The 23,997-nt window shown below is 36.0% G+C and overlaps 2 protein-coding genes across 2 annotated transcripts; both read right to left on the bottom strand.

Moving 5' to 3' along the window:
- Positions 1 to 10,078: 10,078 nt before the first annotated feature.
- On the bottom strand, positions 10,079 to 11,357 carry LOC149211170 (putative serine/threonine-protein kinase PBL9). The gene is made up of 4 exons (XM_089394567.1): positions 11,345 to 11,357; positions 11,042 to 11,228; positions 10,751 to 10,883; positions 10,079 to 10,548 (listed from the first exon to the last, which is right to left on the bottom strand). Exons 2-4 carry the CDS (start codon positions 11,194 to 11,196, stop codon positions 10,333 to 10,335), a joined length of 504 nt encoding a protein of 167 aa, XP_089250693.1. The 5' UTR covers positions 11,197 to 11,228; positions 11,345 to 11,357; the 3' UTR covers positions 10,079 to 10,332.
- A 20-nt stretch (positions 11,358 to 11,377) lies between these two features.
- On the bottom strand, positions 11,378 to 12,437 carry LOC149211169 (putative LRR receptor-like serine/threonine-protein kinase At1g67720). The gene is made up of 3 exons (XM_089394568.1): positions 12,129 to 12,437; positions 11,675 to 11,853; positions 11,378 to 11,596 (listed from the first exon to the last, which is right to left on the bottom strand). Exons 1-3 carry the CDS (start codon positions 12,262 to 12,264, stop codon positions 11,450 to 11,452), a joined length of 462 nt encoding a protein of 153 aa, XP_089250694.1. The 5' UTR covers positions 12,265 to 12,437; the 3' UTR covers positions 11,378 to 11,449.
- Positions 12,438 to 23,997: the final 11,560 nt, after the last annotated feature.

Below are 23,997 nucleotides of genomic sequence, written 5' to 3'. Positions count from 1 at the left end.
TGTCCTTGAGATGCTGCAAGCAGAGGCTGTATGGAGACACAGCAGGCCGCTACGACCCACATTCGACTAGAAACACCTCTGGCTCGATCTATGGTGTGTTTCAATAGCCTCTGAATTGATGTCGGCCAGGGCCAAGGTGTGAAGCGAGCAAGCCCAATTCCCCTTAATGCAAGCGGAGGCTGCGTGGAATTTCAGATGAGGATCCAGCGAAAGTGTCGGCCACTGGCAGTGGCATTATCACATCAGTCTAACACACTGAAAGTCTCCGGTTCAAGTCTGGGCGGTGTTACGATCAAAGATTTACAGGTGAAAATGGCACAGTTCACCAGGGAGAGAAATTGGGATCAGTTCCACAGTCCTCGCAATCTTCACTTGGCTCTTGTGGGAGAAGTGTAAGTGTTAACGTCCAGAAATAGGAAAATGGCGGGCGTGTCTTATCAGCGCTACCCCACTGTGGAAATTCGAGAATTGGAAGAGGATTCCATGAAATTCGATCTATAGGGTATTGATCTGAGCATTGGAATAGTAGTCCCACGTTATGGCAGAAGTAGAAAACGTTATGTTTACAATCTAGAGAGCGCAGGTAATGCAGGTAACTCAGGACTGTATATATGAAATATGGTAGACAGAGGGTGCAGGCAGTGTCAGGTAGCAACGTTCAAGTGACAGCGTGGAGCAGGCTACCAAAATTTATGAACAGACAGCATTTTTGAATGGAGAGCAGAGGAGCAGAGGAGTAGAATAGGGAGTTACAAAGGGCAAGAATGCTAAAAAATAGAGCTAGCTCTGATACCATGTCAGGCTAGGTAGTAACTCTAGAAGGCAAAAATGATTCATGTGTATTATTCCATCAGGTAGGTATTTGTTATATACAACAGGGAGAGACTATTCATTTCATCTCCCGATGACTGTTCATATTTCCAATTTAATTATCTACATAAATTCATCCAATCACAAGGATTAGGTGTCAACCAAGGCGGTAGAGTTGAAGGCACGCATTCGGATTCAGATCCGGAACTATGAGGAACTCCTGCAGCTCATCACCAATTTGTAGGATTCACATGCACGGGTGTTCAAAAGCATAGATGTTGTTGTGCACGCATGCAATCCCATCCATTGGGACACTCACCAAGGCAAAGACAAAGAATCAAGTCCGACTAGAGTTGGACATGTACTTTGACGAGTTGATGTGCATAGCCACCAACGCAGACTTGGCGATCAACACAGACATTATGCATCAGTATGTCGTTGGCCTGGACGCACTCAAGAAAATGATGTGCATGTTATCAAACAAGCTGGACAAAGGAGCCAAATCAGTGTACCTTGATGCAACAGAGGCAAGAGTTTGATTCCAAAAAGATGTCATCATAGAGTACACGGACATCATCACGGACTACCAAGCTTGGCATCAGTTCGCCACCATCGATCATGGTGAGGATGTCGAAGAGTTGATCTTCCCACAGTTGTGTGAGTCTTAGTGATGTCTTACATGGCTTGCTCAAGCCTATTTTGTCTCACATGGGTACATGTGCAGATTGTATATAACATCTTCTAAAGTGAAACTCCAAGTGTCGATAGTTGAATGTAACAGTCATAAAGTAGTTGAAGAGTCATGAGGGTAGGTGAATAGTCACAAAGGGAATGTCAAGGGTCACCCCACCCTTTTCTATTTATAGAACCTCATAACTCATTGTAGAGGCTTTTGGGTAGCCAAGCTTCTAATAGGAGTATCTTAGAGAAAGCTTGGAGAGTATTGTAACGAGCCTTGACTTCTCCACAGTGCCAAGCTAGTACATCTCTTTGGAGGAGCAAGCGGCAGTGACTATAACGTTCCGTTATAGGGACTAGTGGTTGGTCATGGTTGTACTGTATGTTTGGAACTTTCACTTCTTAATATAATAGAGCCAACACATTTCATGCATATGTTGTTATTATATTTCAGTTATCTTAGCTACTCTAATGATATATGTATATGTTTTCTTACACATGTATGTGTAGACTCTTTCTATACATGTATGTATGAATCTTACTGAGACATGTTGTTGGTTTAAACATCACTTTGGACTGTTGGTTCACCTGCCTTCCATTTTGTGATGCATCTTTGCTCGTGTGTTCCCTTCCAAGCTACATGTTTCCACAGGTTTCCAAGGGGTGCACTCACCCCACTTTCTGTGTGTTAGAACTGTTCATGCACCTTCCTTGGCTTGTTGGACATGTCACACCCTTGCTACCAACAAGGACATCTTACTTACCTTTGCATGCAACCATGGTCAAGGCGATACCATACGACCCACTGTTGGGACTCATACACCAAACGGTCTGAGGTCTAGTTGGGACTTCTTACTGGGGAGATCCTCTGACATGTTGGTGGGTCCAACACCATCAACAAAGCCTTGGCTTATCTATAGCGTAGAGAGAGTATACTTCTTTGGAGCTGTAGGTGTTCTTGACTGTAATTTTCTACTATTGGGGCTAGTGGTCATCAATGGTGTATGTATGGATGGAACTTTCACTTATAATAATAAAATTAGATTCAGCACACTTTCATGCATATGTTGTTAATACTGTAGGACTATTATTGTTGTATTGGCAATGTATGTTATTTAACTTACACATATGCTTATGAACTATTTTTTTTGCATTTGTACGAATCATGTTAAATGTGTGTTGTTGGATTAACTCATCACTTTAACTTGTGGAATATTCCGCATCTTAGCTTTTGATGTCAATTTGCTCGTGTGTTCCTTTCAATCTGTGTACTATTACAGGCTTCCAAGGGGCGCACTTCCTTTTCCCTCCATGTGTTGGAACCTTCATGCATTGCACTTGAATCTCCGTAGGGTCACACACTTTCTCTTACCCAAACTTATCATACTTTCCTCTACACATTTCTACGGTCAAGGCATTAGATCACCACCCACTCTTGGGACTCCACAAGAGTACTTACTATTTCTATCAAGTGAAACAATTTTGATATATGACAAAGTTGTGATCGATGACAGTAAACCAAATAGGAAATTTTGGGATAGGTTTGTATGAATTGTGTGCTCTTATAAGTTTTAAATTGTTATACGAGACTAGAGTTCTCTTGGTTGTAACACGTTTGAATATTTGACAACTGTTAGGCCTGTTGGGTTGTCGATTCTATAAGAAAATTTTCATTCATATCATTTTAATATTGATTATGTTAAGGCATAATTGTATGGAATTATGAAAGCAAAGGAGAAGATGTTGAGGAAGCAAAATCAGAGGAATAGAGGAAAAAGTTCAGCAAGAGGTAGAGGAACTACCAGATCAAGATTTTAGCACCCTTAAGGTGAAGCAGGAGGTTCAAGTAGTAGACCACCACAGAGAGGAGAATTTAGTAGAGGAAGATTTTCACCCAGAGGAAGAGGCTGAGGAAGAGAAATTCGGTGTTATACATGTGGAGAATGGGGACATGGATCATGGGACTATCCTCATAATAAAGAAACAAATCAGCGGAATGTGAATGTGGCTGAGGCAAAGGAAGAAAAACCTCAAATTGCAAACAAGGAAGAATCACCTGAAATAGGAGAATCTTTTTTGTTGAAAAGGGTATTTCTTAAGGCAGAGAAAGAGACAGAAGAACCAGCTCAGAGAAAGAGTTTATTCAGAACTACATGCAAGTCCAAAGGAAAATGCTGTAAAGTGATAATTAATAGTGGAAGAACTGATAACCTTGTTTATACAAAAATGGTGGACAAGTTAGGACTAGTAAAAACAGTATACCCTACTCCTTACAAAGTATCATGGTTGCAAAAACGACATCGGCTTATTGTAACAGAACAATGCAAGGTAGAGATACAAATTGGTACTTATAAGGATGTGATATTGTGTGATGTAATGCTAATGGATGTATGCCATGTGTTGCTGGGAAGACCTTGGTAGTTTGATCGGAAATCTATTCATGATGGGAGAAGAAATACTTACACTCTGGAGAATGATGGAAATAAACACACACTGCTGCCATTGAAGGATGAAGCAGGAAAAGAAGCGCCTGGAAATAGTATTATGTTGATGAGTGGGAAAGAATTGCTGCAAGAAGTCAAGAAGGATGAACAGATACATTTTTTTCATAAGAAGACCTAAGGTAATTTTAACTTCCACAAACTTGGATGATTTATCTGAAGAAATCAAAACTTTTTTGAAAGATTTTGTTGATATTATTGTGGATGAGCTACCAAATACATTACCACCAATCAGAAGTATTAGTCATCACATTGATCTAATACCTGGAGCATGTTTGCGAAACAAAGGAGCATACAGATTGACTCCTCAGGAGAATGCAGAAGTTGGGAGACAAGTGCAGGAACTAATGGATAAGGGATTAATCAAAGAGAGTCTTAGTCCATGTGTTGTACCAATAGTACTCAGTCCGAAGAAAGGTGGTGAATGGTGTATGTGTACAGATTCCAGAGCCATAAACAAGATTACTATCAGGTATAGATTTCCTTTACCACGCATGGATGATTTGATGGATTGTTTAAGTGGGTCAAAGTATTTTACTAAAATAGATCTGAAAAGTGGATATCGTCAAATAAGGATTAGAGAAGGAGATGAATGGAAGACTGCATTTAAAACAAATAGTGGGTCGTATGAGTGGTTAGTGATGCCTTTTGGACTCACTAATGCACCCAGTACATTCACGAGTTGATTAATGAAGTCTTGAAGGAATATGCAGGCAAGTTTATCATTGTTTATCTTGATGATATTCTAGTTTTCAGTAGAAGCAAAGAAGAACATCTGGAGCATCTTAAGTTGGTTTTAAGAACTCTGCAGAAAGAGAAACTGCTGATAAATTTGAAGAAATGTAGTTTCATGAAAAAAGAATTAATCTATTTAGGGTTTGTAGTTTCTAAAGAAGGTCTGAAAATGGATCCAAAGAAAGTCCAAGCAATTTGGAACTGGCCTATTCCAAGAAACATATTTGAGGTAAGAAGCTTTCATGGTCTTGCAAGTTTTTATAGAAAATTTATCAGAAGTTTTAGTTAGATTTGCGCACCAATTATTGAAACAATCAAAGAGATTAATCAGCCATTCAAGTGGATAGAAGCAGCAAACAGAAATTTTAAGTTGCTGAAGAAGAAAATTACAGAAAAACTAGTTTTAGCTTTACCTGATTTGGAAAAGTTTTTTAAGTTTAAACTGATGCTAGTAGAGTTGCAATTGGGGTAGTTTTAAGTTAGGAATAGAGATCAATAGCCCACTTTAGTGAGAAACTAAATGAAGCTAAGAAGAATTATTCTTCTTATGATAAATAATTTTATGCTATTGTGCAAGCTTTAAAAAAATGGAGACATTATTTGCTACCAAAGGATTTTGTATTATATTCTAACAATCATGCATTACAGTTCATAAACAACCAGCCAAAATTGAACCAGAAGCATGCCAAGTGGGTAGAATTTTTACAAAGTTTCACTTTTGTGATAAAACATACAAGTGGTAAGTTGAACAAAGTTGTTAATGCTTTGAGCAGGGTAAATTTCATTGTACAAGAATTAAGAGATGGTGTTGTAGGATTTGAAGAAATGGTTGATATGTATAAAGATGATGCAGAATTCAAAGGTATTTATGCAGTTGTACAAAATCCAATAGTTAATAATAGAAGTCAGTGGTTAGATTATTTTATCCAAGGAGGTTTACTGTTTAAAGGTAAAAAATTGAGCATTCCCAAATGTTCTATGAGGGAAAACATAATCAAGGAGAAACATAGTGGAGGATTATTTGGTCACTTTGGACAAGACAAAACCTTTGCTCAGGTAAATGCCTTTTACTACTGGTTAAAGAAGCAAACTAATGTTAATAAATTTGTTGAGAAATGCAGGATATGTTAGCATGCTAAGGGGAGAAGCCAAAATACAGGATTGTACCAGCCATTGCCAATACTAGACCAACCATGGAATGCAATTAGTATGGACTTTGTTTTGGGATTACCTAGAACTCAAAGAGGGAATGATTCCATTTATGTTGTGGTAGATAGATTTTCCAAAATGGCACATTTTATTGCATGTAAAGAGACTAGTGATGCAACACATATTGCTAATCTGTTTTTTTCAGAGGTTGTAAGGTTACATGGATTGCCTGTAAGTATTGTGTCTGATAGGGATACAAAGTTTGTTGTGCATTTCTGGAGAACTCTTTGGAAGAAACTAGGTGCCAACCTTAGTTTCAATTCAGCATATCATCCTCAAACAGATGGACAGACCGAAGTGGTAAACAGAAGCTTGGGAAACATATTGAGAAGTTTAGTGTATAACAATCCTAAGTAGTGGGATTTAGCACTTGCTCAAACTAAGTTTTCTTATAATGGCACTCCAAACTGAAGTACTGGGATGAGTCCAATTCAGATTGTTTTTGGAATGAATCCAAGAGGTGTGTATGAACTTAAAAATTTGGGTAAACAGGAGACAAGAAGTGCAAAAATTGAAGAGTTTGTAGAGCAGATGCAGAGACTACAAGAAGATGTTAAAGACAAATGGCAGGAAAGCAGCGGAAAATACAAACAGAGAGCTGATATGAGGAGGAGAGAAAAAGAATTCCAAGTGGGAGATCTAGTGATGGTATACTTGAGGAAAGAAAGGCTTCCTGTTGGGACTTATAATAAACTAAAGATGAAAAAGATAGCTCCATGCAGAATTATGAGGAAGTTTTCAACTAATGCTTATGAAATTGAATTTCCAAAAGGGATTGGAATATCACCTATCTTCAATGTTGTAGATTTATATCCATACAAGGAGACAAAGGCAGAGTTATAGAAGGAGCCTACAAAAGATGAAGAACAGACTGTACATTGCGAAGAACAAATGCCAAAGACAATTAAGAAAGAGGTGGAAGTTGTTCTGGAGAAAAGAGTAACTAAAAGAACCAGAGGACATGTTTATTTTCAATATTTAGTCAAATGGAGGGGACAACAAATAGAGGATGCCAGTAGGATAACAACGACAGAATTACAAAAGTATGGAGTCAATCCTGAAAGTTTGACGAAGGATTCTTTTCTTCCCCGGGAGTCTGAGGCAGGAGCATCTGGACTTAGCCATCAATGTGATTGTATGTTCACATGTTGTGGCTAACAAGACATGAATTTCATTGACCTGAGTGGTCAAAATCAATTCTTAGTAGAGAGGGTTGGATCTCTCGAAAATTATCTTTACTCCAATTATTGTAATAATTAGAATATTGTACTATTTTCAGAATAGGAGATAAGTTGTTAGGATAAGTTTGAATCATAGCTTGAGAATAGGGATTTAATAGTTGAGCTAATAAAAATAGAGATTGAGTTGTCAATGTGGTTAGGATAGGATTTGGTCCATAAAGGAAAGGAAAAAAATGTAATGATAGAGGGGAATGGAATAGGAGAGTAAGTAAGTGAGACGTGTGTGAGAGATAGGGTTGGAGAGTGAACAGAGGTGAGACAAACTGTTGTAATCGAGGCAAGAGAGCCAAGAATCTAGAAATTCTATTTTATTGAATAAATGATTAAGTGTGGTGTTGCGTGTTAATCCCGGTGCAAAAAATTCATTTGTATCTGCGTTTCGGCATTCTGGACCCAAATCGGGCATTTTTATTTGTTTATACATTTTATTGATAATCACAGTCGATTAGTATTAAGGGTTAATATTGAGCTTAAGTGCTAAACCTTTCCTTAAACGTCTTTCTTAAAAGTATGAATTAAGCACGTGGGTAGTATACGGAAAGTGATAAGCAGTATCTCGCTTGCCCTAAAAGTGGTAAACAATATTTCTAAAATTCACGCGATTAGCCTAAGTGGGTGACACATAGCACGAGAAAACCAGAAATTTCGCTCGCTCTCGGCGTGATATCAGTTGTGCAAGATTTCACGCGAGATTGTGCGATATCCGTTGGATCTAAAGGAGTGAAATTGACGGCATGGATTGAAGCGCCTGATAAAAGGAAAAGTCAAAGAAGGACCGACGGTGATTGGTCAGGAAGGTGGGACCCTCAGGAGGAAATACACAGACAGAATCTGATTAAAGCACAACTGATTGGTTCTAAAGTTAACCAGTAGTCTAATTCCAGACTACTGCCCCATTTTCGTCAACCTCCTACATCACTATAGGGGCATGACAATGAATTTTTAGATTAAGTTAAAGTTTATGCTAGAGGTACTCTTTCAACCTCCTTCATAATATATATATATATATATATATATATATATATATATATATATATATATATATATATATATATATATATATATATAAAGTGAGGAAGATAAATCACATAACAATTATTTCTTAGTTTGAATGATATTAATTACTAATATTACTTGGTTTCTTAATAATGCATTCATGGTTTTCTAATTACTAGATGAAAAGCTATACCAAAATCTTAATATCAAAAAATACTAAATTGCATTTTGTATATATATATTATCTAAGAAATAATTAAATTATTGTTTTTTATCTCTTTGATATAATTGTTTAATAGTGAAAATAAAATTGAGATGTGGCATGTGCAAGAATCAAATTTCTAACTTTTCATTTAGAAAGAAAAAATGAAAGTAAGAAGGTTTAAAATGTATACATTAATGAATTTGTATATTAATTTTTTTGAATATATATATATATATATATATATATATATATATATATATATATATATATATATATATATATATATATATATATATATATCAATTGTTTTCTAATTATATATATATATAGAGAGAGAGAAAACAATTGAGAAAATATTTAATTTTAAATGAAGGTTTAAAATATATATAATGATTAATTTGTATTTTATTTTTTTGGGATTTTTTTTTATGTATGGTTTTCAAATTAATATATATACATATAAAAGAAGAAAACAATTGAGAAAATAATTTTTTCACATATTTAAAAAAAATAGCTCATGTAACTCAATTGACAATCACCTTGTTATGAAGTATTATGTAAAAGTATGAGATTCAAAGTTCAAATCCCCATGAGTTAAGCCAACTAAAAAATAATAGTTTGTATCTATTTATTTATTATATTTTTAGAATGTTAAAAAATAATATTTTTTATCTATTTATTTATTATACTTTTAGAATGCAGTATGTATATTGTAACTGTTTTGAAATAAAAATATCTTTAATTTATTACTTTTATGTAATTTTTAATATAATATTCAAATAAATATCATTAAATTAAATACTTAAAATTTAGTTAAAAAAATTATATTTTAATTTTATAATAATTAAAAAATTAATATAATTAACATATTCTAATTTTATATTTAATTAAAAATGATTAATGAAAAAGAGAAAATATAATATAAAAGAAAGAAAATCATATGATTAAATTTCATGTGGTTTGAATATCTACTTTCAAAAATTAAAAATATATCCCCTATCTAGAATGCAACAATAAAGGGATAGAAGAGGAATTGAAACGTTGTTGAGTTGTTTAGAGTTAACAAATCGTTGTATTTATATAAGATAATGTAAGATAATGTGAATCGTTGTATTTATATAAGATAATGTAAGATAATGTGAATAGTAAGTGAAATAGCAGCTAGTAGCCTGCAAGTTGAGGGACTTACCGTGCACTATCAAAGTCAATTTTGCACTTGTTAGAATAAATATGGTTTTGTCTTAGTTGTTAGCTGTCTTAAATGGGGGGTTTCGTCTTAATTGCCATTGTCTTAAAAATAAAGTTTTGCCTTAAAATATTTTTGTCTCAAAGTGTTTTTGTCTTAAATATAAAATTGTCTTAAAATATTTGTGTCTGTTTTTGTCTTAAATATAAATTGTCTTAAAATATTTTTTTTTTAACTGTTTTTATCTTCAATATAAAGTTTTGTCTTAAAATATTTTTGTCTCAAAATGTTTTAAGACAATTCAATTGATATTAAATTTTAATGAAAATTAACTACAAGAAAAAGTGATTTTTAAAGATGTTACATAATATAACAAGACATGACAACATCTCTTCCATATTGGACCCTGGTGCAATAATTTTTCTCACTAATTTAAATTTGATTAGTCAAAATTAGCTATATTTGTTGAACAATATGCATTACTTAATGAACTACTTATATATAAATATTTCTCCAAACTCCACCCAACTTTACACAATATTAATAATAACATTTCATTTGCAAGTAGACTATATTTACATCCAACATTAAAACTAGTTCCAACTTAATTTCAATCTAATTAAACATCCATAATATTTAAACTCTAATATCTTCCCGCTTAAAACTTTACCCGACCCCTCTATATCTCTTTGTTTTGCAACAGGAAGCTCTTTTAACTTTGCTTTCTTAAATGCATTTGAAGCCTCACTTTCTCATACAAGATAGCCTCTTTCAGCTCTCCCACTTTACTTTCTCATACATGAAAGCCTCTTTCAACTCTCCTACTACCGCACTGATGCCAGGCCTAGAAGATAAACTCTGAAGACATCTAAGGGCCACTTTGGCAACGATAGTGATTGATTTCATGTGATATTTTCCTTCCATTTTCTTGTCTATGATTTCCAATATTTTTCCAGGGTTTTCATTGATCCCCACATAATCTCTCACCTGGGAATTTAGAGACAAACTAGAAAATCAGAAATTTCCAGGGTTTTCATTGATCCCCACATAATCTCTCACCTGGGAATTTAGAGACAAACTAGAAAATCAGAAATTATGTAGTTAATTCGGATAATCATACATAATGTTTGGATAACTAATTATAAATAAAATCTATGTTTGGATGACTAATAATAAATAAAATCCTTACCCACATTGAGAGTAATCTTTCCTCACTGGGTAGATCCCTATCGAAGGCATTTCTCCCACATATGATTTCTAATAAAACCACTCCAAAACTATATACATCATTTTTCTGAGTCACATGACCAGTGGAAAGATACCTGTAAAAACATCTCTAGGTATAAATGGAATTGCCGCTACTCTTAACAATCAATTGAATTCCTATGGCATCCAAAAGAGTATTCGAAAGAGAATGCAATTGAATTCCTATGGCATCCAAAAGAGTATTCGAAAGAGAATGCAAGTATTTGTAACTTACTCTGGATCCGCGTATCCGTAAGTTCCTTTCACTATATCCACGATAGGAGCCTTCCTATCCATTGTCATCTTTGAGAAACCGAAATCGCCCAGTTTTCCATTCAAATTGCTGTCGAGAAGGATGTTAGCAGTCTTCACATGCCTGTGAATTATCATTGGAGTGCAACACACGTGTAGGTATTGCAGTGCTTCAGACAGAAATGGAGGATGGAATATCAGATGAGAAATATGGTTAACCACTATTTCTCGTATTCAAATACATTTACGCTCAAATAATGTAGTGCGAAAAATTTAAATTTATTACCCTCAGCTACATCGATTGCGCTCTGACCTGGAAAACAAATAACTCTCTGCCTGTCGTAAATCTTTTCAAAATATTTATTTATTGCATCAACCCGACCAAACAATATTAAAGTGTAAAATATTTACCATAAAGACGGTCACTTAAACGCCCTCCGCACATGTAATCATAAATAAGCATATGCTTTCCGGATTCATGGCAATAGCCCAGCAAAGACACCAAGTTCTTATGATGGACTCTACAAATAAGGTGGACCTGCACATATTTTTTCTTGTCAATTCTGTGTGCACCCAAATGATTCAGAAATTGGATCATATTGAATCTCATAATTACCTCAGTGAAAAACTCCCGAATTTCTTCTTCGCTATTCGGTGACAGCACTTTTACTGCAATCTCTTTTCCGTCTCGCATCTTGCCAAAGAACACCGGTCCAAAGGTACCTTTGCCAAGTTTCTGACTAAAAGTTTGCGTGGCTTCCTTCATCTCTTGCAGAGTAAAAATCATCGTGTCTTCTGCAATCCATGTAAATTTAAAAAGTATGAAAGTGCCCTCTGGCATAGTTTTTTCTTCTTTTTCTATTTTTATCCCGTGTTTGTACAGGGCATACTCAGTTTAAGGGGTGTGCCAAGTCAACTCAACTATCGGAGCCTGAACCCATAATCTCAGAGCTAAAGACTTAGCCCAGTATTTTAACCAACTAGGTTACTCATCAGAACTGAAAAAAATTCACAACTTCATAATAGGGGAGTTTCCCAATATATTTCTTCATAGAAATCAAGTTCCTTACCTTTATTGAGGATATGCCTTTCCCTGAATTCAAGTTCCTGACCTTCACTGAAGGGCTGTTTTGCCCTAAATTTCTTCCAGTATAGATTAATCTGTTTTGCCCAAAATTTCTTCCAATATATATTAATACTCACCATCAAAGCTAAAGCAATTATTAAACCCCCACTTCTATGTATTCCGAGATTCACGCTTACTCTGTTCTTTCTTGAATTATTTCTGGTTTCCCTACAGAGTTAACGATTCCCATAGTATCTGCAACACACCGAATGAAGAGATTTTCAATGAATTCGTGAACCTCCTGCTGTAAGATTTTATAGACTTTCAACCGTATAGCTATTACTGTCTGTGCCATTCCTTTCTGTGAACCACCCATACTTTTTAACCACACTGTCAAGATTGACATTTCGTGTCTGTCACGGAGACGTGTTGTAAACGCCATGGGTGTTTGACAATGCACTTTGAACCTCTGGTCAATATTCCAACAGCACTGTGTTGGTCACCGACCGTTCATTCTACTCCCCGCCACGGCTGGGTCCGAACTCACATAATTAAAGTTCTTGGTAAGGTGTCACTATAATTTTTTATTTAATTTGTTTCTTTAATAAATTGAATTAAATTCATTCACTTAGCAACCGAATATAATATTATCAAAAGAAATCAATGTCACATCGTTTGATAATGATTAAGTTCGGTTTGAGTTTGAATTTTTTGACGGGTTTACATAAGATTACTTATTAAGTTAGTCTATATACATTTTCTACATGTATAGATATATTAATTTGAAAAATAAAATATATGATAAAATGGTAAGAAATCAATATTATTAAAATAATTGCTATCACTAACATAGAAACTGCAAAGATAGATTACAAGTTTGATTTTTGACATGAGCTTATGAGTTTTAGTCTATGGATGAACATGAACACTACAAGGATACATCACAAGTTTAAGTTTTGACATGAGATTATGAGTTTTGATTTATATACGAGCATAAAAACTACAAAAATAAATTACAACTTTTGACATAAAATTATGAATTTTGATCTATAAATTTAATTAATAACCATAAAATTCGATGAAATTCATCCACCCTCAATCTTTCTAAAGTTTGCCAAAATTCACACCTCAAAATTAAACTTCGACCAACCTAGAACGAAATACAAGTTTACATCGCAATTCGAATTTAGTTACGCATGGAGTTATTTAGCCGGTGGTTAATTTCCTAATGGGTGATTTTGATAAGGAAACCGTTGACTTCCATGTGACATTCGCGTAGGCTGGTTAATTTCCCACCAACGCATAGGATTATTTTTTTAATATAAAATTAATTAAATAATTTAAAAAATGATATTTTTTTTTAGGACGAAAAAGCTAAATATTGTATTATATGAGAGATATAAACATTTACATCTGAAGATGACCCATAGGCCAGGATCAATATAGATAAAGCATGGAAGCATATTCCAGAAAACAAAAAGATTCCTGCCAGGGCTGACAGTTCAAAGAAGATACCCATCTATACAGAGAAACATAGATCATAGAGGTCGCATATTCAACCAGCTGCAGAAAGCCAAAAACATGGACGAACATAGAAAGAGGAATCTGCTGAAAATAGATCAAGAAGCAGCAACATAGGAACATAATGAGTCAAGGAGAAGCCTGTGAGACAAGCATTCACAACTAGAAATCAGGGAGAGAAAATTCTTGAATAAGAAAGCTTTCCCCTTCAGAAAAGACCTGCAAAAACCAAAAACCTGGAGCTGATTGAAGACCCATTTTTGACAGAGAGTCAGCCTAAAATTTTTTATCCCTACTGATATGGTGAATTGATCCTCCAGCCAAACATCCCCAGAAGAACCTGATCCTATCCAACCAGCCAACAAGGTGAGGCATTAAGATATGATTTTTCCTTGAAACGAAATCCACCATAACTTTTGAATCTCCAAAAACTGTGACATCCTGAATATCAAGGAAGAGACAAAATTTTAGCAGGCCAGCGAGAGCCATCGCCTCCGCTTTGCTGTTGGAGCCTTCCCCCCCATTCCAATGGATGGAAAAATGTATATTTTCGTTTACCATAATGAGGAATCCACAGCCACAAGAGCCTTTCTGTTCGGCACCGTCGAAAAACGCCCTTGGGTACGATGAGAGTTCCTTTGATAGATTTGAACAGTCATCCTTTTTTTGCTTGAGAGGCTTCTGCGGAAGGCCTTCAAAGGTAGCGACAATATTAAAGAAGATTTCCAAGAACGGAGATTTGATGCCATTGAAGATAGTATTGTTCCGCCACTTCCAAATGATCCACAGAGTAATAATAAAGATCCTTCTCCATGATTTCTTCTGATCGCTGCACCAGAGAAATGCTTCGGAAATTGAAGCGTGAGTCTTATGCTGAATTCCATAACAGATCTCCAAAGCCTGCCATAATTGTTGCGATTTTTTGCATTCAAAAAATAAGTGATCGTTATTTTCCCCCTCAGACCTACATATAGAACATAGACCGGGCCCGTGCCAGCCTCTCTTCATTAAATTTTCCCAGGTTAAATTCTTGTTGTGGAAAGTTAGCCAAGCGAAAAAAATCATTTTTGAAGGGCAACCATCCTTCCAGAAAATACAAGGGAAAACAGGATTGCACGTGAGCAACTTTGAGCCAATTAAATCTTGATATACATCTTTTACACGGACCATATTCATCTCTTTCGAAAGTTTCCAGATAAGATAATCAGATTCCACTTGGCGAAAAAAGCCACAGCTCCTAAGGCTCGACCTGATGCGTTCCCATTGAAGAGCAAGCGGATGAGGCATTTCCAGAACTTCAGCATCTTTCCACAGAGGGATGGAATCCTGCCAGCCAGCAATCAAACTGTCCCAAAAGAAAAGACCTCTTCTATGAAATAATTTCAATAAAGATTCAGGCACATTGACCACCTCAGTGTCACTCAGGAACTGATCCTTTCCAATAAGGATCTTGCTGCCAGATTGAAAACGCCAAATTAAGTTCTTCAATAAATAATTTTCTAACTTGCGAAAGCTAAGCCAGATTGAAGAACCATATGAGGCGCCGATCTTTCCTTTTCTGAACCAGAATGTTAAGTCCTTCCTGCCTAAGTATTTCTTTTGAATAATATTACTCCATGGGCCATCTCCATGAATTGCTCTCCACAGCGATTTGCATAAAAGAGCTTTCCCAAAAGTGCGCATATCAAGCAAACCCCAACCTCCCATACTCTTTGGCAACGAGATACTGGATAGCTTTGAGAGGTGGAATTTCCTTCTTTCCGCTTGACCACCCCAAATAAAATTAGCTGTTATTCTGTTCATGCTTTGAATTATGCTCGCTGGAAGAAAATATAAATGCGCCCAGTAAACCGCAAGTTGATTTAATATTGATTGTGCCAGGATCACTCTTCCCGCCAGAGAGAGGCATCTATATTCCCAAACTGAAATCCTCCTGTAGAATTTGTCCGAAATCCATTGCCAATCTGTCTTAGAGTAACCATTTGTTTTTATCTGAAAACCCAAATATTTGATACCACAACTGATGGATTGTGTTTTAAATCCAAAAAGATCAGCTAACCATGCAACTGCATCCAGATTTATATCATTGTGATAAATTGTTGACTTCTCATTGTTGATTTGCAAACCCGTAGCCTTTTGAAAATTGTTTAGGATTTCATAGAAACATATCCAGGTGAACCTGCACAACAAACCGAATAAAATGATATCATCAACAAAATAAATTATGGGAGATTGAGGTATTTCTGCAGATTTTCAGGGGACGGCACATGTTTTCCTCGACAGCCTTGTTGATATGCAGGCTAAGAGAGTTCATAGCCAGTATAAATAAAAGAGGTGAGAGGGGGCATCCTTGACGAAGACCCCTGGCTGCACGGAAAAAAGGAGATGGAATCCCGTTGATGATGATCGCATAGTCCACCGATTCTACGCAGGCCATGATCCAGTTGATCATGTTGGATCTCAACCCAATCTTTGCGAGCAAACACCTGATGAAGCCCCAATCCAGGCAGTCGTATGCCTTACAGAGATCTATCTTGAGTATAACCGCCTCACATTTTTTAGATTGAATAGCATACAGACCTTCTTGAGTACTTGCAACTGCATCTAGAATATTTCTCCCTTTTAGAAAACCGTGTTGTTCCTTTGTTAGAAACTCTGAAAACACTCCTTTGATTCTTTCTGCTATGATCTTCGATATAATCTTGAATGAGATGTTGCACAGTGAAATCGGCCTAAAATCCTTGAAAGATTCTACATCTCCCTTTTTAGGAATGAGCGTTATGTTAGTGGAGGAGATTTTTTTATTGATGCTACCCGCCATCCTGGAGCCTTCTACCATCCTTAATAGATCGGATTTGATAATATTGAAAAAGTGTATGAAAAATTCTATCGTCCAGCGATCTGGACTCGGGCTTTTGTCCCTTTTAAAAGATTTCATTGTTCCAAGCAGCTCCTCCTCTGAAACTGGCTGGAAGATTTTATCATTTAAAACATCATCAAACATCCGTGGAAACAGTTCAATTCCCCATAGAATATCCTGGATTTTACATTCTTCGGATTTTTTGTACTGATTTTTAAAAAAATCCACCGCCTCATTTGAAATTTCCTGTTGAGAATACAGAAAGCCCCCTTTTCCGTCACTGATTTTCCATATAGAATTCTTTTCTCTTCTGGAATTGGCATAATTATGGAAAAATTTTGAATTCCTGTCTCCTTCCTTCATCCATATCGCTCTGCTCTTTAACCTCCAGAAAGCTTCTTCTTGTTCCAAAATCTTCATTTTTTTCTTTTGGAGATCCTTTATTCGACATCTCAAATCGAAAGATAAGGTATGAGAGGCCATGGATTCCGCGGCAGAGTCTAGTTCCTTTTGAATTTCCCGGAGTTCTTTTTTGTTCACTTGCCTTTTTTGGAACTGCCATTCTTTTACTACCTTTCGAATTGTCTCCATTTTATCCCTGAAAGTCATTAAAAGAGGGAAAGATTTCAGAGACGACATCTCATTCCAGGCTTTTATTATGATGTCATTAAATTCTGGATCTTCTAAGCATGTTCTGTTGAATTTAAAAGAGTAGCCTTTTCTGAACCCCTTTTCCCTCCATCCCATAATAATCGGCCTATGATCAGAAATGAAGACATTCTCAATTGATGAAAAAGGCATGCCAAAAATGTCAATTAGACTAGCATGAAGGATAAACCTGTCAATTCTCTTAGCAATATAAGCCTTCTTGACTCTTCCATTTTCCCATGTAGGATGCAATTTGGTAGGGAGAATGTCGACAAAATTTCTGCTTAGAAGCTCATCTTTTATTCTGTCAGCAATAGGATCCTGTTTTTTATTGATGCCCCAGATTTTGTCCATATTAAGGGTGATATTAAGGTCCCCTGCAATCAATAAAAATTCGTCATCAAAAATTTCTGAAGCAAAAAGACTTTCCCAGAAAGACAATCTGTTCTTGTAGGGAGCATATATATTCAGAATATTTATAGGACATTTATGCCCCCTTATTTGAGCCGAGATGAGAATGCCTGCTAGACAGCTATAAGCTTTTGCGCTGATCTAGTGTGGATCCCATAACACCGCTAAACCTCCAGATAGGCCGTTTGCTTCCACAACGGAAATGTGCCAAAGGGGGAACATTTTCCTGAAATAAGAAACTGTTACAAAAGAAGCATGCATGGTAGTTTGGAAACCATCAATCATAGATATAGGAATCCACCCCAAGTTAGGTCAATACAGTGTCCATCTAATTGCCAATTACTCTTAAAATTTTTAAAGATGCCAATTACTCTTTAAAAAAATTGTATATTGTATTGTGTATGTTATATTTTTTTAAATGTTATAATTTATTAATGGTTTTCTAACGTGTAAAGGCATATTAAAAAAATAGAAAATTTGGGAAGACCATTTTGAAAAATTAAATCTATTATTATTATTATTATCTAATTTTAAAATCACATCTAAGCCAAACACTGTTATTTGTAATATAAAACTCTTATTTGTAATAAAATAAATATTATATAGAAATCAAGATTGAGCTCCTTCTAAATAAAATAAAAAAATAAATGGTAAAAGTCTTTTATTTCATTTAAAAGCAAGATGGTGTGGTATACTTTTGTTTGAAAGTAGGATGAAAGAATGTGACATTTAGGTTATGCAGGACTTTTTTTCCTTCACAAGGAAAAGAAGAAAAGAAGCGAAGCCACATCGCTATGAAGGATTTAGCTTAACTTTATTTCACCATGCTTCAGTGCCTTTATCCTTAAATATGGGCTTGGCACATAACAAATTTGACAGAAAAGGTAAGTCAAGTTGATAATTATGTAGAAAAGAATGAGAGCAAGGAGAAGAAAAGTAAGGAGAGGATGGGGGACATGTATCACTTAATAAGATTAAGGAGAGGATGGAGGACATGTATCACTTAATGGTGGTCTCACTTCCACCTATTTTTGTGAATGACTTAGATAGATCCCTCCTACAAGATACCTTTGAGAGGCTCAAGAAGAGAGTCGTTTGGGAGGACGCCTTAGAGAGATTCGAAAAGCGAACCCTCCATCAATTCCATGATGATTCTGTCCATGGTCTTGTCATTCTATTATAAAACATAGTGAGTTGAGTTGTGAATTGCTACTTCAGAGCTGTGCAATATTTATTTCAATTTCATTAAAAACTTACATATGGTAGAAGTCTCTCCTTTCCAAGAATTGTATTGAACACAACCAATCTTCTCCAAGTAAATCAAATATAAACACAATGCAATGCAACGGAGAAAAGCTCAGAGCTCAGAGAATTGAATTGGGATTTTGTCGGCAATGTAATGGGTGCTATGTAACATGATAATTTGAATAAAATTAAGTGATATTGTGATCAATGTAATGGGTGATTTGTAATATGATAGAATTAATATCTCCAACAATTTCTATATTATACATAAATTGTAGCTACAATAGCAATATGAACTAATTTGTTATATGATGAACCAAAACAAGTAGAATTAATAGCTCCCAACAATTTCTATATTGTAGATAAACTACATATACAATAACAAGATAAGTTGATTCATTGTTCGTGTAGAGTATATTGGACAAAATATTTTTACCAAATGGGAGCTTTCCATAAAAGAGTACCTTTCTCTGAGCAAATTGTTTTTTCCACAAGATACTAAGAGATATAAAAGAAGAGCTTCATTTGAAACAATAATAATTTTTTAAATCATATTAGAATCCACAACCCCAAATTGAAAAGATTTCATATCCAAAGAAGCCCTTAATTTCTCATCGACTATGTATAACCCCTCACAGATTCACAGTTGTCGCTTCTCCTTATGTCTACCATGATTTTTGTTTAATTGAAATAACATCAATTAATAGGTACAAGACAAGTAGGAGCTAATTCTCCAAGTCCCTCCCTTAACGAGTTCTTGTCTTGATCTTCTTGTCTACAACATCTTCATTAGCTTCTTTAAACATCTTCGAAATCTCATAGAGCGAACTCCATCAAGTTGTCTCATAACCCTCAGAAAGGTGTAGTTAGCAAACTGGATTCCTGAGTTCCACTCTCAAACTCCCGAACCATGGATTTCCTAAAGTCAATTACTGAACAACGTCCCAAGTTGTCGCATAACCTCACCAAAAGACCACTTTCACGTCTTCAACAAATGAGGGATCCTTCCCTAGATCCACAACTGCCAAACTAACTCGACAACCATCCATGTTGATTTTTACACCACTCGATCTCTTAAATAATAGCTTCAGACACAATCAATTACATGTTTGCAAAAGTTGAACTGCTAGTCATTCTATGGATGAGCTCCCATCTATCGAGATACATGGGTACCAACTGTTGTATTCACCAGTTATATAGAAGAGTCATCTAGATACATAATGTATCTAGAGTTAGTTTTACAAATGACCTCCTTATCGGATTTTGAAGGTTCATCATTAATTAATTTTTACCAGCAAACTTCTACAAAAACAAACTTCTAAAATTTTATAAAAAAATATATTACTAATTAATATCATTGTCCCACTACAAAACACACTCACAATAACATAGCATCATGTAGAATAGAACATCCACGTAATTCGACCACTTTTGTTATGAGCTCATTCTCCTTATCCGGCCTACCATTTGCTTTGGCAGTAACATCATTAGGTTGTGAAGATTGTTGTGTTGATTTATCATCATAGCTTAAACCAATCTCATTGGTCTTGTCACCAAGAGTTCCATCAAACAATGAAAAGAGATCGAGATACTTCTTATTAAAATAAGCTAATTACTCCTGCATGAGGAGTTGGCTAAAATTAGAGAGTCGGTTAACTGAATGTTGAGTGTTGAGTGTTGAGCGTTGAGTCAAGTCAAGTTAATTCATAGTCGAATTAAGTGTGTTGTTGCATGTCAAGATATTTTAGGCGAGTCGCTAGTTGGAAAAGGTTAAATATCCTTCACCCGGTTCATTGTAATTATCAAGTTTTGTGTGATCAATAGAAGAGTCACAACTCATGTGTTTTGTGTGTGAATTTGTGTTTAAGCTCCTCTTCCTTTCCAACAAATTGGTATCAAAGCTTTAAATTCATCTAACTCAAAATCACCTATAAAAATCATGTCATCAACTTATAAGCAAACAATCTAAATACGTCCATGCTCATTTACCTTTATGTACAAGGTAGGCTCAATGTTGTTTTTGCAAAATCCATTCTTGATAATGTAGATATCAATTCTACTATACCAAGCTCTAGGTGCTTGCTTGAATCCATAGAGCACTTTCTTCAACATATAAACTCTATCTTCTTTACCTTCAACTTCATATCCTATAGGTTGTTGCACATAAATTTCTTCTTCTAGAATTCCATTCAAGAAGCCTGATTTCACATCTATCTGATATACTTTACACTTGATTTGAGTTGTTGTGGCTAGAACTGCTCTTACAGTATCCAATCTGGCTACTGGAGAAAATGTTTCTCCAAAATCTATTCCCAGTTGCTAGGAGTATCCTTTTGCTACAAGTCTTGCTTTAAATCTATCAATTTCACCTTTCTCATTCAATTTTTTCTTGTACACCCCCTTCATAGAAATGATATTTCTGTCCTTTGGTAAATCAACCAAATCCCATGTATTATTCTTTTTATATTTCTTCAATTGTTCCCTCTTTGCATTAGTGAGAGCTTGTTCTTCTTCTTCAGTTTGAGGTTCTGAAAACCCAAAGGCGACATAATCCCAAACATCATGAACCTGCAATGTGGTCACCATCTTAATGGACCACGCATCATAATCTTTCCCTGTAAACAGTGGGAACTGGGGTTGGAAATTGGAGAAAGCCATCTTTCTTCAAAAACCCTAAATTTTTCTTTTTATAAACTTGCAAAGCTCCTCAAAAAACTCCTTATGAATAAATTCCTTTTAATAAAGCCCTTGTTATCTCTCTTTTTTTCATCAAAAATTTGACAAATCAAAGGTGAGACTGTTGAAGAAAGTGTAACTAGGTTCGGTCTTCATAATGACATGATCTTTGTATTTGATGTAATAAAAGAGAATAAATTATTTTTGTAATCTTGTTGCATGGGTTTCATGAGCAAGAAGTGTCACTAAGTAAAAGACTTCTTCTTGATGTCTTTAGGATTTATTTAAATGTCAAAGAGTCATGTCATGTGTACAAAAACTCTTTATGAGTTCATGTAAATATGTACAAGTCTTCCAAGTTGTATAACAACCCTCCAAGGCCAAGATCAATGCCTCAAAAACAAGCCTACAAAAGTCTGCAAGCCAAATCATCAAAGGATCTTCATGTCGGCTTCAAAAAATAAATTAAATATATATTTAAATGACATGTCGGATCAACACAAGGTCACGTTGGTTCAAAGGTTCGTGTTGGCTTGCAAATATGCCAGAACTACTATAAATAGCCTATTGAATCATCCGCAAAATGAAGAACAAAACTCACATAGAGGGATAGATGCAGTGAAGAGGAGCTGCAGTAAAGAGGAGACACAATAAGAAGGAGCCATAGTCAAGTGAAGTAGCCGTAGTAAGAATGAAGTTGCTTTCAAGGTGAATGAAGTCGTTGTCAAGGTTAATGAAGTCACAATCAAGGTTAGGTGAGCCGCAATCTAGAAGGCAGAGAGAACATATGCTAGATCTCGCATGGAGAGGCAGGGTCTGACTACACCTCGGTTAGGGTATAAGGCACAGTCATGACTAGCACTCATAAATATGATATGGATGCATATCAAGTTGATATTATACCTGTGGATCAATCTCGAATGAGAGAAGGAGTATAGATCTCGGATGGGGTAACTATAGTAAGCTCTAAACTACATGGAGACCTAACCCTTGGTATGACAATCTTCATATTACATGGATAAGGTATGACAGTATACAGTCATGGTAATCCTGTAGAATACTGATCTGGATTTAAACAGGAATGCAACAAATTATAGAGATAACCATAAACACAAAGATGCAATGGAAATAATACTTCATTTCATTAATGTAAAATATTGAAATATGCTTACAAACAGAAATGGAAATACACCAGCTAGGGCGATGGTAGCTTATCTCTGAGAAGAGATGTGGCAGCTACATGCCCTTTGAACTGAGCCACAATGAGGCTCTAGGGAATTTTTATTATTGAACAATAAGAGCAAACCCTAAACAACCAAAACCCTAACTCAAGGAGATGTAACACCAAGAGTTTATGGGCCCTGTTAGGGTGAGTTGGACAGCCAACTTCCCGGGTCGTGACTAGGTCATATTATCTCCGTTTGACGCGCATGATAGCCCATTGGAAAGATCTCTCTGAGGACTATGATAGAAAATCTTATTTTAGATAAAAAATCATTGGTGGTAGATTTCCAAAAAAACATCATTTAGGGCCTCAAAACGGCTTCGGAAGTTTAGGACCTGAAAAACTGCTAAAAATAGTAAACTGTGCTACAATTAAGGAAACTGAAAAAATGAAAGAAGCAATGGTGGGGGTCCACGTGGAATTGGCTGGTGGCCACCAATATCCACCTGAATCATTCCTTCCCCCTTAGGAAGTAATGGTCCCCATTGCGTTGAGTTCCTCCATGAGATGAGGAAACTTCTGCTGAACTTGGTCCCTGGTGAGCCACTTGCCCTGGTGAAGGAGTTGGCTTGCTTTGACAACTCGATACAGTTGGATATTCTGTTGGCGAGTGTGCTTGATCTGTGTGTCCATGATCCGATTAGTTGTAGCTTGTTCCATGCAATCTAGATTTAACTCTGTGGGTGTGAGTTGTTCTGCAATGTCAGATGTGTCTAGTAATGGTGGAAAGTATGGCCGAAGGTGGTCCACATTGAACACTGGGTGCAGGCCAAGGAATGGGGGAATGCTGAGATCAAATGCATTGTCTCCCATAGCCTTGGTAATGGTGTAAGGACCATATCGGAGTGGTCTGAGTTTCCGATAGGCTCCGGTAAGGCGTTCCTTTTGCAAATGCAACCAGACTTTGTCGCCCACCTGAAACTTGTGTGGCACCCGATGTTGATCATGTCGCTGCTTGTACTTGGCATTTGATTTCTCCAGAATGTCATGGACTTGCTGGCGAATATGTTGGATGTGCTCAATGAAGTTGTTTGCCTTATCTATTTCAGACTAGACATGAGCTGAATCTATGTGAGTAGCTGCAAATGGCATGGCCACATCAATGGGACATAGTGGCTGGAATCCCAAGCCCACCTGAAAAGGGTTGTGGCCAATCGAGCTGTGGAGAGCCTGGTTTTCGTTGTTCTAAACATAAGGGAGGCTCTCAACCCATGTGCGTGGATGCTTTGAGTTGTACATCCGCAAAATGTGTACAATCATCATATTTACAACCTCTATTTGGCCATC

Source organism: Pinus tabuliformis, chromosome 1_2, assembly GCF_031772625.1.
Source record: "Pinus tabuliformis cultivar Carrire ecotype Pingquan chromosome 1_2, CPIR1, whole genome shotgun sequence".
NCBI classification, from domain to species: domain Eukaryota; kingdom Viridiplantae; phylum Streptophyta; class Pinopsida; order Pinales; family Pinaceae; genus Pinus; species Pinus tabuliformis.
Note: the sequence above shows the minus strand (reverse complement) of the source record. Positions and strands in the feature narration are given on the sequence as shown.